General features: G+C 42.7%; 1 protein-coding gene across 2 annotated transcripts in view; it reads left to right on the top strand.

The window, feature by feature from the left end:
- Window positions 1–18,090, top strand: part of mon2 (MON2 homolog, regulator of endosome-to-Golgi trafficking) — a 33,479-nt gene that overhangs the window by 9,578 nt on the left and 5,811 nt on the right. For both annotated transcript variants that reach the window (XM_085165711.1, XM_085165710.1), the window contains exons 4-27: window positions 2,059–2,190; window positions 2,277–2,406; window positions 2,598–2,695; window positions 3,019–3,144; window positions 3,616–3,810; window positions 4,173–4,297; window positions 4,547–4,686; window positions 4,816–4,969; window positions 5,332–5,522; window positions 5,866–5,947; window positions 8,110–8,291; window positions 8,920–9,032; window positions 9,925–10,029; window positions 10,314–10,394; window positions 10,507–10,580; window positions 10,809–10,899; window positions 11,047–11,148; window positions 12,568–12,678; window positions 14,758–14,933; window positions 15,217–15,379; window positions 15,961–16,254; window positions 16,356–16,554; window positions 16,728–17,371; window positions 17,723–17,866. In XM_085165711.1, coding sequence (XP_085021837.1) covers window positions 2,059–2,190; window positions 2,277–2,406; window positions 2,598–2,695; window positions 3,019–3,144; window positions 3,616–3,810; window positions 4,173–4,297; window positions 4,547–4,686; window positions 4,816–4,969; window positions 5,332–5,522; window positions 5,866–5,947; window positions 8,110–8,291; window positions 8,920–9,032; window positions 9,925–10,029; window positions 10,314–10,394; window positions 10,507–10,580; window positions 10,809–10,899; window positions 11,047–11,148; window positions 12,568–12,678; window positions 14,758–14,933; window positions 15,217–15,379; window positions 15,961–16,254; window positions 16,356–16,554; window positions 16,728–17,371; window positions 17,723–17,866 — 3,852 coding nt within the window. The remainder of the gene's footprint in view (window positions 1–2,058; window positions 2,191–2,276; window positions 2,407–2,597; window positions 2,696–3,018; window positions 3,145–3,615; window positions 3,811–4,172; window positions 4,298–4,546; window positions 4,687–4,815; window positions 4,970–5,331; window positions 5,523–5,865; window positions 5,948–8,109; window positions 8,292–8,919; window positions 9,033–9,924; window positions 10,030–10,313; window positions 10,395–10,506; window positions 10,581–10,808; window positions 10,900–11,046; window positions 11,149–12,567; window positions 12,679–14,757; window positions 14,934–15,216; window positions 15,380–15,960; window positions 16,255–16,355; window positions 16,555–16,727; window positions 17,372–17,722; window positions 17,867–18,090) is intronic.

Below are 18,090 nucleotides of genomic sequence, written 5' to 3'. Positions count from 1 at the left end.
ATTTGAATCTTTCGGGTTGTAGCCTTCTGTTGATTTTTGTTTGATTACCTGGAAGTAAGTGAAGACTGTTTTAAACCTCAATGTTTCATGCTCACCTTCAGTGTGTAAGCATGGACAAATTAAGGTTTTTATATCCAATTGGGTCAATACTGCAAGCACTGCAACACATCAATACCCAATCAAGCAGTGTAAATTTAATTTGACCTCGTTCCTGTCACTGGTGGTTACATCTCAAAGGCGCAGACCACCTTTACCACTTCCACTGCTCATTTTCGTGAAGCCCGTTGACCTAGAAAATCTATTACTTGAACAGTTTAACATCATCTTTATGTGCAGTGGCAGTTAAACAACTCAGAAAAACTGAGTGGAATAAAGTACCGATCTCAGGAAAGGGGAGGCTACAATAACTTCCAAATTGAAATCGTTGTTTAATGGTAGCCTGTGAAATGGGTGTAGGGGTTTTCGACCTTTTAAATAACGCAGCTTTTGGCAGACCTGAGATGTGAGCGGTTTCCAAGATGTTAGCCCAGAGGTGTTAGCACACTGCAAAGCAGGCTTCCTTCATTTTAATCATCATTTGTTGGATTACACTAAAATAGATTTCAAAGCTCCGTTTGTTTTTGTTTGTTTTCTTTTTTTTTCCCTTTGGTGGGAGAAAAGATACGCTCGGCATTCCCTGAGAAAATTCTTTGTCAGAACTGGTCACGCTGGGTTACTTAGCGCTAATTCTGATCAACTATTTTTGTCACACAGATCTCGCTCTCACGCTCTGTCTCTCTCTTTCCACGCAGTAGTTTACCTCAAACACTGAAATGTTCTGAATCCCAGGACATCCAAGAAGAAAGTTGACTAAATTTAAACCCTTGTTGCTGACCAGAAGAAAAATGTCTGTTTCTTAAAGCTGTATCTTTGAAAATAGCTGCAAATTTTAACTGTGAATTAAAAGGAATAATACATTTTTAATCATTCAGATTCATTGTTATTTCCCCCACTCACCAGTAGTAGGTGGGTAGTAATGTTAGTTAAACAGACTGAGAGTTTAAGCGTTTAGTATTTTATTTTACAAATACAAAAAAGTTTGCACACAAAAACAGCACAGCGTGGAGAGCGGGTTGATGCAGGTCAATCCAGTAAAACAGAAAGCAGCTTCTAACCTGTGCTGTTTCGTTTCATAAAAAGAAAGAAAAAGAAATCCTAAACTTCTTGAACCTCTGTGCCCAAAACAACAAAACGATGCAGGAGTAGCTCCCCTAAAACGGTGGTCTCTAACAAAAGCAGGCAAGAGCAGAGGACAGGTGAACCACACTAAGTAGGCGGGACATAGGAGAAAGACAGGATGGTGAAGAAGTACAGGCCTCTCCAAACCAGCTGAGATTTAGTTCCCATCCATCTCCCCTCCTGTTCCAGAGGCCTGGAACAGGAGGGGCCTCTGGACAAAAGCATGTCCAGAGGCCATGGACAAAAGCATGTCTTGTCTATTCACGGTGATCTCAGCAATAAATTCACATCATTTCATTCTTGAATCCACCTGGACATTTGTGCCAAATTTGCAAGTTCCTTATATCCAAGATATTGCATTGAGGAGAGTAGACGACTCTAAAGCAGTGCCTTCAGGCAGGGCTGTGGCAGAGCATAAGACGCGTTCATATTTGAAAATTGAGTTTGTTTGTTATCTTGTGAATTGAGCCAGTTACACATAAAAGCAGCTGTTAGGGGGATGCATGTAGATTTATTTTGGATAGCTTGACCCTGAGAAAGGACGTGCGGTGTCACTTACTATCAGCAGAAACTGACAGTGAGATCTGGTGTTATTGAACTGGGTGATGTTGTAACCCCAAGCAGGCACAACCATCTGCTCCCACAAGAGTGTGTTTTTGTGCATGTCTATTATTTATGGCTGTTACCTTGGGCAAGCCAAAGGCCTGATATCAGCTAGGAACTCTGATAATGCCTCCTAAATTCAGAGTGTGGCTATGTACGTTTGTGCACAGATGCAGACGTATGCACGAATTTCTCACAAAGATCAGTTTTGTGTGCGTGTTTGTGTGTGTGAAACAGGCAGCAGCAGGGAACATCATCAACATGTTGTGGCAGCTGATGGAAAATGGTTTGGAAGAGCTGAAACTTTTACAGACAGTCCTCGTCCTGTTGACAACCAACACAGTTGTACATGATGAAGTGCTATCCAAGGTAAAAGCATAGACACACACACCGTTTGTATGTATTATATGGATGAACAGTATAGTAGCAGTAGTTTGTTTTTTCCCTGTGCCCAGGCTATTGTGCTGTGTTTTCGTCTGCACTTCACCAAGGACAACATCACCAACAATACAGCAGCTGCCACCGTTAGACAAGTTGTCACCGTGGTGTTTGAGAGGATGGTGGCCGAGGACGAGCGCTTTAAAGGTTAGAGTTCATTGGTTCTGAAAGTAGGAAGATGATACAGTAAAATTCTGAGATGCTTAATATTACATAGAGGTGTGAAAAACTGAAAAGTACATCTTTACACCTTAAGCTATTTAAATAGAACATAGATAAAAATGCTTTTTAATTGCAAGCTAATTTACTGTGTAATATATTTTGTATTTAACCTCAAGGCATTGTGGAGCAGCCCCCTCCTGTCCAGGGAAACACCAACCGCCGGTCTGTTAGCACTTTGAGACCCAGTGCAAAGGATGCATACATGCTGTTTCAGGTATGTCCACCAGGGGGCGGTAGCCTTCTATAAGCCGTCCTGCCCTCTTGTCAGAGTTGGTTAGATGCTGATTTTGAGATCTTTCTTATAATCTAAAATTGAGGTCCAGTAAAACTAATTCAGAAATATTTCTTTTCATCTCTGAAATGAAGTAATTTTTTAAAGAGGGATTCATTTGTCTTGATGTCTTTCACCCACATTACACTTTCATGTGATGATGATTGTTCTTCACGCAGAGCTCAGTCAAAGCCCTGTTTCAGCCACTGTGATGTGGGTAGGACAACACTGCATTGTTTTGAAGGCTGTTGTTCGCCTTCCTGCAGGACTTGTGCCAGCTGGTGAATGCTGACGCCCCCTACTGGCTGGTGGGGATGACAGAGATGACACGGACGTTTGGCCTTGAGCTGCTGGAGTCTGTTCTTAATGATTTTCCCAGTGTATTCCTGCAGGTAAAGAGAGAAAAAAGAGCGAGTTTGTGAACATCTAGATCAGGGGTGGGCAATCTCAGTCCATGACGGCCGGTGTCCCTGCAGGTTTTAGATGTGTCCTCGAACCAACACAGCTGATTTAAATGGCTAAATTAGCTCCTCAACATGTCCTGAAGTTCTCCAGAGGCCTGGTAACGAACTAATCATGTGATTCAGGTGTGTTGACCCAAGGTGAGATCTAAAACCTGCAGGGACACCGGCCCTCGTGGACTGAGATTGCCCACCCCTGATCTAGACCAAAAACAAGGTGTCAGACCGGAAGTGGCAAAAAAGAGAAAAGTCTGCTCATTGTTAGGTTCCAACTTTTTTATTTTAAAAGGTTTAGATCCATCGGATCCATCTTGTCCTTTAAATACAATTCTTAACGAAACATTCTACAATAAAATAAATTAATTCACAGGATGTTTTGGTCTCCCTTTGTTTCCTACCCAGCATCAGGAGTTCAGTTTCCTGCTAAAAGAAAGAGTTTGTCCCCTTGTCATCAAGCTCTTCTCCCCTAACATCAAGTTCCGGCAGGGCAGCAGCAGCGCTGCTTCACCAGCTCCTGTGGAGAAACCTTACTTCCCCATCTGCATGAGGTTGCTGCGTGTGGTCTCCGTCCTCATCAAGCACTTCTACAGCTTACTGGTAATCTGTTGCGATGGTTGGGTGGTCAAAACAGTTGTCTGATGGTTGTTTTTTATGTCTAAGGGATTTTCTTAAGCACAGAGCTGATGCACTTAATTGATCCAGTCAGATTAACATTGGCTTACCCAAGCAGTAGTTTTGTCTTAGTTCTCCTCCAAGCACTTTAATGAGCTCAACTACAATCGAGTAACTCAGCATTCCAGTTGTTTTTATTTAGTGGCATTTATTCAATTTTTGAGATGGAATTAATTTTTTTCTTTTTGCTCAAATCGATCAAAAAGCCGTTCCACTTCCACAAAGCCAGAAGGTATTCAGAGGTTTTGCATCACTTTCAGTCTGATATGTTTGTGCTTGGTTTGCAGGTGACTGAGTGTGAGATCTTCTTGTCTCTGTTGGTGAAATTTCTGGATGGGGAGAAGCCTCAGTGGCTCAGAGCAGTGGCTGTGGAATCAGTCCACAGACTGTGTGTGCAGCCTCATTTGTTACGGTAAGCAACTTTAAAAAACAACACAGATTTTTAGTTACAGGGTCTGGAAACTTACGTTTTTTTTCCTAGTTTAAAAATATAGCTGTTTCTGTACAATTACATTCATTAAATCCTTTTGTGACTAAGGTTGTTTAACTGTTTCTCAGAGTGCAGTTTGGCCTAATGAAACTTGGCAAAGTCTGAAGTGTCCTTTTTTTTCTAATACAACCCCACACTGCTGTGATCTCACTCTGCTCTTCTCTGTTTCAGTTCGTTCTGCCAGTCTTATGACATGAAGCAGCACTCCACTAAAGTGTTCAGAGACATTGTCAATGCCCTGGGATCCTTCATCCAGTCCCTTTTTATCGTTCCCAATGCGGGAAACGTGGTTGCTGTCGGTGCGCCAGCTGGTAAGTTGACTGAGTTGTCCTTATTTAGAATTTCTATTGATGTCAAGGAGATGTGTTCAAATGGGCCTGAAATTCAGATTTACTGCACTTATACCCCCTTACCTCATTCCTCTCCGGCTTTCATTGTAGGTGGGTCGGGTTCAGGTGCTCAAGGCACAGCACAAGGCGGTCCAGGCACAGGAGGGGTCAGCGGCACCCTGACTACCCAGGCTGCATTTGAATACCGTGGTACCTGGATCCCCCTTATGACTGTTAGTGTCCAGGGAAGCGCCAAGGCCACCTAGTAAGAATTTCTTTTGTACATACTGAATAATCTCCCCTTATTTATTTTCCTTCGTGTGTTTTATCAGGATGTAATTCCAGTCACAGATGCAGAAAGTAAACAGTTCCAGGACCGACTAGCTTTGTGCTGCAAAGTGGCATAAATATAGACAAGCTTGTCATTTTTTAAATTTATTTTTCCCCCCAAGATGTTGTTTCTGACGTTAATGATACAGCAGATCAAAAGTTATTTGCTGAAAAGAAATGGCTGCCTAACATGTTAATGGTCTTGGAAAAGGAGGCAGCACTTATATGTCAAATTTCCAGACAGAAACTTCAGTTCATGTACTTCACCTCATTTCTCTTTCTCCATCTCTCTCCCAGCTTAGAGATGCTGGACAAGGTTGAGCCCCCATCCATCCCAGAGGGCTACGCCATGTCAGTGGCCTTCAGTGCTCTGCTCGACCTGGTGAGGGGCATCACCACCATGATTGAAAGAGAACTGGCTGCAGAGGAGGAGGCAGCTGCTGAATTTAGAGAAGCTCACCCTGACCAGGAGTGGAAGCCGCAACCTGGTGAGAATGTACAAAAGGAAAAAATGTTCTTTGGAGCATTTTATTCTCATGATATACCCTGACAAGAAGGATATTAATCAGTTGAAAATATATGAAAGCAGACATATGGAGATGGGGAAGCAGGAGGGGTGTGTATAATGGTCTAGTCTGTCATGATTCTGGGTGGTAGCACTTGTACAAACTCTAGTGACCACAATTATAACCGAACCTCTTTATAATTTCAAATAAGAAGTGAAAAAAAATTAGAGATGATCAATTTCTTTTCTTTTTCCCCAACATGAGACTGTCCAGACTGATGTGATACCATTTAGGAATAAACCCCGTAATGTTTTGTTTGTCTCAGGGGCTCACCTGGTGTGGGAGGAGATGGTCAACGCCTGTTGGTGCGGTCTCCTGGCTGCACTGTCTCTGCTGCTGGATGCCAGGTACGGATTCTGGAGTCAGCAGACATGTTATATATTTACAGCAGTGATCCAGACAGGAACGTTTTTACAGCTTTTGTCATTTGTAAATTGCACCACATTAAAGATTACTTTAAACGCACGATGTATGCTTAACAGATGAATACACATTTTATTTCTCGTTCAAGTGTTTGTTCAATAGAACTAGGAGGTGAGTTTTTGTGCTGCTGAAACAGGCATTATGATGTAGTAGTTATTAATTAATATTAATAATAGCTCTGTGTCCAACATAACAACCCTCAGGTCAGTGGCTTAGAGTTTAATGGCCTATTTATTTATTTTTTATTGGCTTGTGTTTTTATATTTTTAAATAGTCATGCAATTTAATTAAAACAATATTTTGGATGATTTCACTTACAAAATGGAAAACGATACAGAAGCCTTGAAATGAATATGGCGTGACCATATTATGGTCTCTAATGCGGTCACTTCTCTGTTAGCTGCAGGTATCGCTCCCATGTTAAATAGGACGGCGCCCTCAGCCTTCATCGAGCTGTATAATTTAACCAGTCTGGTATCTGGTGTCAGACTAAGTTAACTGTTCATCTGCATATTTTAATACAACCTGTGCACATCTTTCACGGTGTAAAACTAACAGCGGTGGATGGAGCAGCTACAGAGTTTGCTTTTCTTCAGTTTGTTGATCAGGTGGTTCAATGCAGGACTCCCGCTCACTTTTTCCCAGTTAAGGTTTTAATGGTGATCAGATGTTTTGGTGCTGCTGTTTTGGATGCTAGAAACATGTTTTCTTTTACTCTGAGTTCACCGTCTCAGTAATGGCTCTGTCTATTTACTGTTCACAGTGTGTAACACTGTAGACTCTGGCTCTGACATTAAACTTTGCCAGCATCACCATCACTGCTTCTGTTGTGTTATCAGCGTTTTTGCTGAAAAACTGGAGGCTGCCTGGACTTAGGGTTATCAGACTTTTTTTTTTTGTCATACGCTGCTTCTAAATATGTTTGTAGTGCAGGGTTTGTTTTAAGTTGCAAATGTGGGTTTACATCTTTTAACACAACAGCCCGCTACACAGCCGTGCATTAAACGAAATATAGAAGCATTCGTGCTGTGAATTTTCAATAATCAAATTATATGAATTACTCGATAAATCGTTGCAGCCCAGAATTATTAGTCCCCCTGATGCCAACATCATTTTTTGCTGGTCCCTACAGCATAATATTCCTAGCACTGTGCTTCACTGTGGGGATCGAGTTCTTGTGGTTGTAGGTTTCTCCCTTCTTTCTCCAAACATGAGCAGCGTCTCTGTGGCCAAAGAGCTCAAGTTTTATCTCACCTGATCAAAGGATGCACTTCCAGTCCAGGTTGTCCTCAGCATACTTCAGTGTCTGCTCTTCCTGTGTTTTTCTTGGTCTTCAACCTCTCAGCCCATTCCTGTGCAGTATTCTAGTGATTCACTAAGTCACTAGCAGTTGCGACTTTAGACACATTTGTCACTAGTTTTCTTTCCAGCCTTTGAAATATTTAGCTTCCTGCCTCTGTCAGGCTCTGTGGCGCTCTTTGAATTTCTTAATGATACTTCTCACTACAGTTCTTGACACTTGGAGATGCTGTGATAGCTTTTATATCCACCTCCTGCTTTGTGAGCATTAGCAATTCTTTTTCTCGAGTCAAAAGAGATTTCTTGTTTTTGACATGATGCTTTCTCAAGTGACAGCTCAAACAGTGTGTCAGTTGGAAGAAAACCCTTAGTTTTAACTTGAGTTTACAAGTTTTGAGCATTACAAAGTTAAAACACATCATTGCAAAGGTCAGCTTTTCAGCTGCTAATAACACAAACTCTGCTCACTTTTATTATTGTGTGCAAACAGAAATAATTGATGGTTTGTAAAGAAGACTAATTTGTTTAGACATGCTATGTTGAAAATTCTTCACTTGGTCATAAAAGTACTTTGAAAGAAATTCAAATTTCATTGCTGGATTTAATAATTTTGCCTTTATCTATACATATCCTATCATGTTCTAATAATGAATAAAGGTCTGATATAGCCTTGGCATCATTTCTTAGGATATAAATCTTAAATTAGACAATAAGGAATACAGTCTGCGTGTGTTATGTTTCACTTTTCTGTCCTCTTTCTTCCTTTTCTCACATCTTGCGTGTTCAGCACTGATGAGACAGCGACTGAGAACATCTTGAAAGCAGAGCTGACCATGGCCTCGCTGTGTGGCCGTCTCGGCCTGGTGACACCCCGTGATGCCTTTATAACGGCCATCTGCAAGGCCTCTCTGCCCCCACACTACGCCCTAACTGTCCTCAGCAGCAACGCTGCCACCCTCTCCAGCAAAGGTGGGTGACTGAGAATGCATCTAAAGATAAATACAAAACACATTTTTTAGGGAACTCAAGTTTTATATAACCTCTATTTATGTTGTACAAGTATGTCAGGCATGTAGTTATTCACTTGTACACACCAAGAAATGCAAGAGAAAATACATGTTTTATACTGCAAACCATTAAAAGTCCCCATGTAAAGCCCTGAGGGATGGCCTCTGGTCACATGTGTTTAATGAGCAGGTCTAATCTCCCACATGGGTAAGATGTGCTCAACATGTAAACTGTTGGCACTGTGCCTGTTCCTGTTCTCCTGCTCTTGTTGCATTAATCCATAAGTTTTCACTGTGGCTTCTAATTAACACACCGAGGAGAATGTGCCTGGGGAACGTAGGCGTCCATACACAGCTGCTCTCAAGCCGGCCGCTCAGCCTCTCACTATTTGCATATCAGCTTGTAGAGATAAAGCCGGCAAATTGGGTCTTGACTCACCGATGGGATGTTTGTCTTGGAGTTAATTAAGAGAGCTTTTCTTGCATGTTGTAAGCTTGCTACAAAATCCCCTCAAAAACCTTGACTCCTGTACGTGTGCGCGTGTGTATCAATATGTTTGCGTGGGTGCGTGTGTGTGTTTTCTCCACAGCTTATTCAATCCAGGGCCAGAATGTGCAGATTATCAGCCCCTCCAGTGAATCTCATCAGCAGGTGGTGGCTGTGGGGCAGCCGCTAACTGCCCAGCCCCAGGGCACTGTTGTGGTAAGGACGCACACATTTGGAAGACTTGGTGGTTACATACTCGATAAGTGTAACCGATTTTCACATTTTAATTTGTGTAGCAGTTTTCCCAAAACAAAGCTCACAAGTGTTTTTTATCAAAACAAGTTAGATTAACAATAATCTTCCATAATGGAGACAATGACAGCGGAGCTCTTGCTGTTGGGCAGGTTAAATCCAGATAAGGCAGGAAAACCACTTTTCCACAATAAATAAACAAATAGCAGCGGTTTGGTGAGTCCAAATGGGCTCCAAACAATCAAGTTAAAAAAATAAAGTCTACATCTAACACTGAACTATGAGTTAAGTAAAAGTAAATGGTTTTAATTTGTTGGTACTTGAAGGTTTCAGTAAATAAATATGTTCAGAATCTCTGTAAAAACAAAAAACAAAAAAAAGAAACCAGCTAAAAACAGGTAATACTGCTTAACTGTATTTCTCGCCAGTATCAATGTACATAGTAGAGTATATTCCAACAATATTGACTATGTGAAATAAGATGCTTTTCTTTGTCAGGGCCTCGTTCAGGTCGGCAGTTCTTAATAGATGCGGGACATGGATGTTTGTGCGCTGAAATGTTTCTTGAGGGCAAAAAGATTTGAAAGTACCTGCACAGTGACCTCGATCCTGACCTGGAATAATCATGCCGAGTTTAAAGTTTTCCCTATAGTAATGTTAGCATATTGTTTTCATTTCCTTTGCTTTTACACTACGTTTCCACCACCTTCTTTTTGTTAACACACTTTTCATTGCCTGTGGTGAGACGGAATACTGTCATAATAAGTCATAATAACTTGTTCTATAGAGGCGACTCACTTGGTAATATACAGTGTGCTTTAGAATTGACTGTAACGTTACTCTCTCCCTCTTTTAGCTGACTGCCAAAAACATCCAGTGTATGCGAACCCTGCTCAACCTGGCTCACTGCCACGGAGCCGTGCTGGGCACCTCCTGGCAGCTGGTACTGGCTACCCTCCAGGTACTACAGCCACCTACAGCCACATGCTTACTTACTTGCAACCACGCACATATGTACACACTCTCATGTAATTAGATGTCACATACAAATCCATTTCATGTATAAATACACAAAACTGTTCTTGCACTGTCTGCATTGTGCTTTATGCACCTCTCAGAGAGAAAGTGGAATCATTCTTAGCACATTCACATAAAAATACATGTCTTTCAGCATGTTGGTGTACTTTTTCAAGACCTGATATGAACTTTTCTTCAACTCTCCTTCACCTTCTGTTTTTCTTCCAGCACTTAGTGTGGATCCTCGGGCTTAAGCCAGGCGTGGGTGGTGCCTTGAAGCCTGGTCGAGCAGTGGAGGGCCCCAGTACGGTCAGTGTTTTTAATAACCTTTGTATTGCACCTGTATTGCACATTATGTTTCCCAGCTCATTGTTGAAGGTGATGGGCTTACATGCTAATCGTGTGTCTCCAACGTAAACAGGTGCTGACCACAGCAGTGATGACAGACCTGCCTGTTATCTCCAACATCCTGTCCAGACTGTTCGAGAGCTCTCAGTAAGATCAGTGTGCCTGAGCATATGTAGATACTTTACTTACTTACCTGATGATCTTAAAATGGATATATACAATAAACATTTGTTAATAAATATGACTGGGAAGGAGCACAGTATTTTCTTAGAGAGAAAGGCTAATGTTGTCTGTTGTAAAATCAGAATTTTAAGTTATTAATGCTAAGCAGAATAGGCACATGTTATCTGATATAAGTATTTTTCTGTCATCTAGGTACCTGGATGATGTGTCCCTGCATCACCTGATCAATGCTCTCTGTTCCCTCTCCCTGGAAGCGATGGAAATGGCTTATGGAAACAACAAGGTAAACGGTTTCTCTAGGTGACTGATGTTTAGGAAGAGATTTGAGTTTGATTCAAATCTTATAAGGAACTTGTGCTTCTGTGAAACATATCCAGTGTTTTATTTTGGATTTTTTTACACCTTCTGTTTTGTGTTATGTTTTTTTCAGGAGCCATCTCTGTTTGCAGTCGCCAAGCTGCTTGAAACCGGTTTGGTCAACATGGATCGCATAGAGATCCTGTGGAGACCACTGACAGGCCACTTATTGGAGGTAATGACTACTTAGAACAGAAGCCTACACGTACATTTCATATTAAATGATGTACAGTCTATTTTTCCTGTACCTCTTTGATCAAATATTGCATCATTTTAGCTTAATAAATAAATGTACCTGTTAAAGACTTTACCTTGAGTACCGATTTGTCTTTGGAAATGTAGATTAATTATGTAGACATGAATTCATGTAGTAGCTAAGACCAAAAAATGTCTTTTTTTTGTTAAATAAACTATACAGCATTTAATCGCAGTGAATGGTGGTATTAGGTTTGTTTTTCCAGTACATATTTGTCTTAATACCACCAAATTTCCACTATACTGCTTACTGTTCCTTAGTGTTATATACCCAGAGTAAAACCTGTATGTTGTGGTAAATAATGCAGAACATAAGTAATATCAACCAGCAAGCTGACCTATCATTTCACAAGCAGTAATGCAATATATGGACTGATATGAGCGATAAACTGCGTTGGGTTTTTTTTAGTCATTTCTTCAGCTGTCATCAAAAAATCCCTGCTATGTATCTGTAAACATCTGTGTTTTGAGGTTTTCGTCACATTTTCTCTATCTCCTTTTTCTTTTGCACACCCGTTTGTTTTGCAGAAGGTAAGCTCAGATCCTCTCCTCAGTAAACACTGACTTTCCCATCTCTCCTTCCCTCTCTGCCTCTTGGTTCCAATCTGGTTGTTGTTTTTTTTGCTCCCTCTCAATCAGACATAAACATGCTGGAGCTGAGAGGTCGCTATGCCACAGTGTGTTCACAACGTGTTCGTGCTGTTATCAGTGTTTGATCCTACATTATTTTGCAAAGCTTTTTCAGTGTGAATTCCTGATTTGTCTCAAAGTAGAATCCAAAGCTGCAAACTGGCAAAAACGTGCTTAGATAAAATGCTGAATATCTTTCTTTGCGACTTTGTCTACTATTCATACAGATAACGATAATAATGAAAAATGTGCGGCGTTAAGTAGATACTTAAAGCCACACAGTATACAAAAGGGTGCACATGGATCATCTGGGTTTTGAAGCAGTAAATCTCGAGAATCGAAAAGTCTGATGCCATAAAAGTAGAAGATTTGTTTGACAAAGATAAACAAAGATGACTGATTTGGAACACAGAAATGTTTTCTCTCAGATTCTTCAGGTTTTGTACCACATAGTGTACTTTTCTTTGCTCAGCCTGGTCTCTCCATGTGTATCTATGCTTTCATGATTACACTGTCTAGCACAGCATAATCTGTTGCCACAGGGGGATCCCAGTCTCTATCACACAGTCTGTGGTTTATTTCACCGACTTGTTTCACACCCACCCACTGTGAAAACTGCTGGGAAACGCTGTTCTGAACCGCCTGTGCATCAGATCTGTCATTGCGCCTGTTTGTGTCTGCATTTGTCCGTAAATGTTGTGTCCTGCAGGTCTGCCAGCATCCAAACTCCAGAATGAGAGAATGGGGAGCCGAGGCACTGACAGCACTTATTAAAGCTGGACTTGCCTACAAACATGATCCTCCACTGGCCCAAAATCAGGTAGGCGACGACACGATGGGTTATTTAGAAGAAGAAAAAACAAAGACAAAAGCAAACATGCACTTATCAGACATAAGATTACAACCATTGATAGGAAGTGAATAATGCTGATTATCTTTTCAGCGTGGCGCCTGTTAGTGGGTGGGATGTATCAAGGAGCAAATGAACTTTTTGTCCTCAAAGTTGACGCATTAGAAGAAGGAAAAATGGGCAAGCGTGAGAATGTGAATGAGTTTCAAAAGGGTCAACCTCTGGTGGCCAGATGACTGGGTCAGACCATCTGCAAAAATGGAGCTCCTGTGGGCTGTTCCTAGTCTGTTGTTGTCAGTATCTATCAAAAGTGTTCCAATGAAGGGATAGTGGTGAACCAGCACAGGGTCTCAGACGGCCAAGACTCACTGAGTGAAGGCTGGCCCGTTAGGTCAGAGCTGACAGACGAGCCTCTGTAGCTCAAATTGGTCAAAAAAAGTTAATGCTGGTTCTGGTAGAAAGGTGCCAGAATACACAGAACATCACAGTTTGTTGTTTCTGGGGTTGCATAGCTGCAGACCCGTCTGGGCGCCCATCCTGACCCCATCCACCACTGAAAGCACCAACAATGGACACATGAGCATCGGAACTGGCCCATGGAGCAGTGGAAGAAGGTGGCCCGGTCTGATGAATCCCGTTTTCTTTTACATCACGTGGATGGCTGGGCGTGTGAGCGTCGCCTGCCTGGGGAGCTCCTGGCACCGTGGAAGAAGGCAAGCCTGCGGAGGCAGTGCGATGCTTTGGGCAATGTTCTGTTGGGGAAACCTTGGGTCCTGCCATCCATGTGGATGTTACTTTGACATATAACACCTACCAAAGAATCTTGCAGACCACACACATCCTTTCATAGGAAACAGTATTCCCTGATAGCTGTGGCCTCTTTCAGGAGGATAATGTGCCCTGCCACAAAGCAAAAAAGGTTCAGGAATGGTTTGAAAAGAACAGGTTTCAGGTGTTTACTTGACCTCCGAGTTCTGTCGATCTCAGTCAAATCGAGCATTTGTTGGATGCCCTAGAGTAGACCAGCGGTCCCCAACCCCCGGGCCTCGGACCGGTACCGGTCCGTGAGTCGTTTGGTACCGGGCCGCGAGAGTTGAGGCTCAGGTCTGAAATGTATGGTTTTCAGGCTTTTTCATAGGTTTTCAGCGTTATTTTGTTATCGTTTTTATCGTTTACTCTGTTTTCCTTGGTCTTTTCACGTGTGTTATGAATAAATTGTCTTTTTTTCGGTACCGGTACTAGTTTTATTTTGTTGTATTTATCCGCGACACCTTAAAGGCCGGTCCATGAAAATATTGTCGGGCATAAACCGGTCCGTGGCGTAAAAAAAGGTTGGGGACCGCTGTCCTAGACAAACAAGTCCAATCAGGACTTAAAGGATATGTTGCTGACATCTTGGTGCCAGATACCAAAGCACACCTTTGGGACCAACGCAATATTTGGGCAGATGGTCATAATGTTATGCCTGATCGGCATACTGCACAATGTGTATGAATAACACAATACTTGCCTGTATATGATGCTGATGTTCATCCTGTAAGCCACGACAGAAAGATAGAAAGGTCACTTTATCTTGTCATTAATAAACACAATCTGTGACCTTAACCTTGGTGAGACTGATAACAAGCCTTATCTAAAACAGGGTGTGTGGAGGTTATATGAATAATAAAAATGACAATGAAACAATATTTTTAAAGCATTTCCTTGCATGTGGACAAGCTTTTACTACTTCATGTTGTTATTGCCAAACAAATTACTAAGTATAATGACTCATCATCAAACCACTGCATTTGAAAATTCAGTAAGCCTTAATCCTTTCATTTTCAAACATGCAGAGTTAAAAAGTTTAATGCCAATTAGGAAAAAATGTCCAAACACATTTTTCTTTAAACAGTTTGTACTTCACCTGTTTACCCTTCCAATATGAATGTTATACGTAGCTTTAATAAAGGCGCCACATTCTACTCTTTTAAAATTTAAAATACAAATTTATGAATAGAAAACTTTACAGGTAAGTTAATCACTGTCTCCCTTTTCTTGATCCCTAAGCGGCTGCAGCTTCTATTGCTGAACCCCCTGAAGGAGTTGTCCAACGTGCTGCACGCAGACATCCGGCAGAAACAGCTCGAGTGTGTCCTGCAGATCCTGCAGAGTCAGGGCGACAGCCTGGGGCCCGGATGGCCCCTTGTATTGGGTGTTATAGGAGCCATTCGCAATGATCAAGGGTAAGAGCGTAATAGAGGGGGAGATTTTTGTCTCCACCAAAGAGGTGGGTGGGTGGGTGGGTGTCTGTCTGTATGTATATATAAAAAAAAAATCTATGCAAAGAAATAATACTATTACTATTATGCAATGCTATTCCCGGAAAAGTAAATGATGCCCAGAGACTGAGCTGCCTGTGTGAAAAGAAATCATTAAAAAAGAATTTTAAAGTGATTTTATGTCCACAGTTACACTGCACATAGTTAATGAAACTGATGCGTGCCGCATGTCTTGTTCCTTCATTAGTGAGTCATTGATCCGAACCGCCTTCCAGTGCCTGCAGTTGGTGGTGACAGACTTCCTTCCCACCATGCCTTGCACGTGCCTCCAGATTGTAGTGGATGTAGCTGGCAGCTTTGGCCTTCAGAACCAGGAGCTCAACATCAGCCTCACGTCCATCGGCTTACTGGTACGATTACAGATGTGTACAGCTGTGGTAGTTATTATAAAGGATTATCAGTCAGACTTTTTTTTTTCATGCTTTGCTGTCAGATGGTACCTGTAATTAAACAATCAAGTAAGTTTTTTGAGAGTCAACTAGCAGAGTAATGTGATGTAACTGGTGAATTAGCAAGTGCGATTGTAACTGTGAAGGAGAAGCAGGACGACTCTTGCTTGCGAAGGAGTGACAGGTGGCCCACGGCTTTACTTTTCAAACACTAGTTTTCAAATAGAAACCCGGTGTTTTTAATATGATCAAACAATTGCAGTTCCCCACCTTTTTAGTTTTTATTTATTTTATTTATTTTTTTGTCGTATTATTTTCTTCTATCTCAACAGTCTTCTAATAACATTAGATAGACACTTTATGCAAGATTCAGGACATACAAAGCCTGTTATTGATCTGTGGTTTGCCAGATTATTTCTCTTGGAGTGTGCCAGTTCCTGTGAGATTACTTTATGGTAATGGATAGCAAAACTATCAGAAGCATCTCACTGCTTTCTCTCTCTAATTTATACCCCCACTTTTTTTTTTCTTCTTACCCACAGTGGAACATTTCAGACTACTTCTTCCAAAGGGGAGAAGCCATCACACAGGAGCTAGAGAGGGAGGAGGAAGCGCTGCAGAAACAGGCCCAGGAGAAAGGAGAGACCCTCAACAGGCCGTTCCACCCCGCCCCTCCCTTTGACTGCCTGTGGCTGTGTCTGTATGCCAAGCTTGGGGAGCTGTGCGTGGACCCGCGGCCTGCTGTGCGTAAGAGCGCCGGCCAAACATTGTTCTCCACTATTGCTGCCCACGGAACCCTGCTCCAGCAGCCAACGTGGCACATTGTGGTGTGGAAGGTACAAACCCAGAAACGTCTCCATATAAGATGGAAAAAGGAAAACACGAAAAAATGCAAAATTTGACGGTACGTGATTGTTTTGTCACTCGTCACCTCCAGGTCCTGTTCCAGCTGCTCGACTGTGTAAGAACGTCCTCCACCACAGCAGACAAGGAGAAGATCGAGTCAGGCGGTGGGAACATCCTTATCCATCACTCGCGCGACACAGCCGAGAAACAGTGGGCGGAGACGTGGGTGCTGACGCTAGCGGGCGTGGCACGCATTTTCAACACAAGGCGGTATCTCCTTCAGCAGCTAGGTGAGCCCACACGTGATGCTCTGTGACATTCAGCAGATTGCAGTTGGTGCATTTCTGCTTCAACACCTGTCAATATGTTCTGAGCCATTAATGCTCAGGACATCTTTGAAAATGGTGTCAAATATCAGAGCGCTAATGTTTCCACGCTGCCATCTTCTGCTGTGTATCTGCAGGTGATTTCTTTGAGGCCTGGGAGGTGCTGTTGAACCATATTCAGTCAGCTGCCCTCAGCAAAAACAATGAGGTCTCCCTGGCTGCCCTGAAGAGCTTTCAGGAAATCCTTCAGATTGTTACACCTGTTAAAGACTCGGACAAAGCAGGCGACGCACTTGCTGCAATGGGCGTCCCTCCAGTGCTCATTGACCCGCTGTCAGCATCCGGTCCTGGAAGACCCCTGGTGCGTTCAGATTCACTACTGGAACGGTTGACACGGTACAACGGAGCTGAGCTGCAGGCGCCCCCGCCAGGGGAGGAGTCGGCCTTGGAGGACTCGGCACTGTGGTGGTCCGCATGGAACACGTGGTATCGAATGGGAACGGACAGCACGAGACCACCTACTGGCCCAACAGAGAAGCTCTCTTTTATCCCCAGTCAGCCCTTCCTCACAGCATTAATCCAGATTTTTCCAGCACTCTACCAGCACATCAAAGCCAACTTCAGTATGGAGGATCTAAAAAAGCTAGGGGTCATCCTTCATGGGGCTGTTTCCGTGCCTATCAGCAGCGATGCCTCACCCTTCATCCTCCCCTCATACACTGAGGCAGTGCTCACCAACCTGCAGGAAGCCGTGCTCATCGCTCTGGATGTTTTGCAGAAGGTGGGAGAAGGATTATTGCCACCGGTGAAGCTTTTAGCAGTTTGATGTGAGGTGGTTTGTGCTACAGTGTAGCATCAAGATAAGAGCGGGGTCATGTGTGCAATGTAATCATCATCTGTTCAAATCCAGCAGGAGGTCCCATGTTGCATCTCGTTCTTTCCTTATTAATTACTCTAGCTTTTTCAGCATGCTTACCAAACATAGGCCCTTTCAGTTTAAAGTTAATTCCTCCCAGTTCGTTTCTATTCAGCCCAGGAAAGAAAAGAAAGTGTCAGTCTGCTAAATTGTGCAATATGCAGTCCTGTGGTGGAAGTCAGCAGTGTTTGTTCCTCCCTTCCCTCCCTGCTGCAGGCCATCTGTGTGGGCACGGAGAACCTGCAGGTCATGTACCCGGCCATCTTCGAGCAGCTGCTCCTTTTTGTGGAGTTCTCCTGCAAGCCGCCTCAGTACGGCAGGATGGAAACCAAACACGTGGCCAATGCCAAATACAACCAGGTAGGAAATGAAAAACGGACACCTAAATATTTGGTTTTCATTGCAGTTTATTTGCTTTTACAGTTTGTTTCATTAGACTGTTGGATGACGCACATTGTTATTCACCCACCTCTCTTCAGCCATTCTCAATAAGATCATATCTGTTCTTTGATGCTCGTGAAGTCCCCCTTCCACTCCCTCTGCCGTCTTGTCCTTATGAAGCTTCTGTCACGGCTCTTCGTGAG

This window comes from Neolamprologus multifasciatus, chromosome 7 (genome assembly GCF_963576455.1).
Source record: "Neolamprologus multifasciatus chromosome 7, fNeoMul1.2, whole genome shotgun sequence".
In the NCBI taxonomy this organism is placed as follows: domain Eukaryota; kingdom Metazoa; phylum Chordata; class Actinopteri; order Cichliformes; family Cichlidae; genus Neolamprologus; species Neolamprologus multifasciatus.
This window is presented reverse-complemented; position numbering and strand designations above follow the sequence as displayed.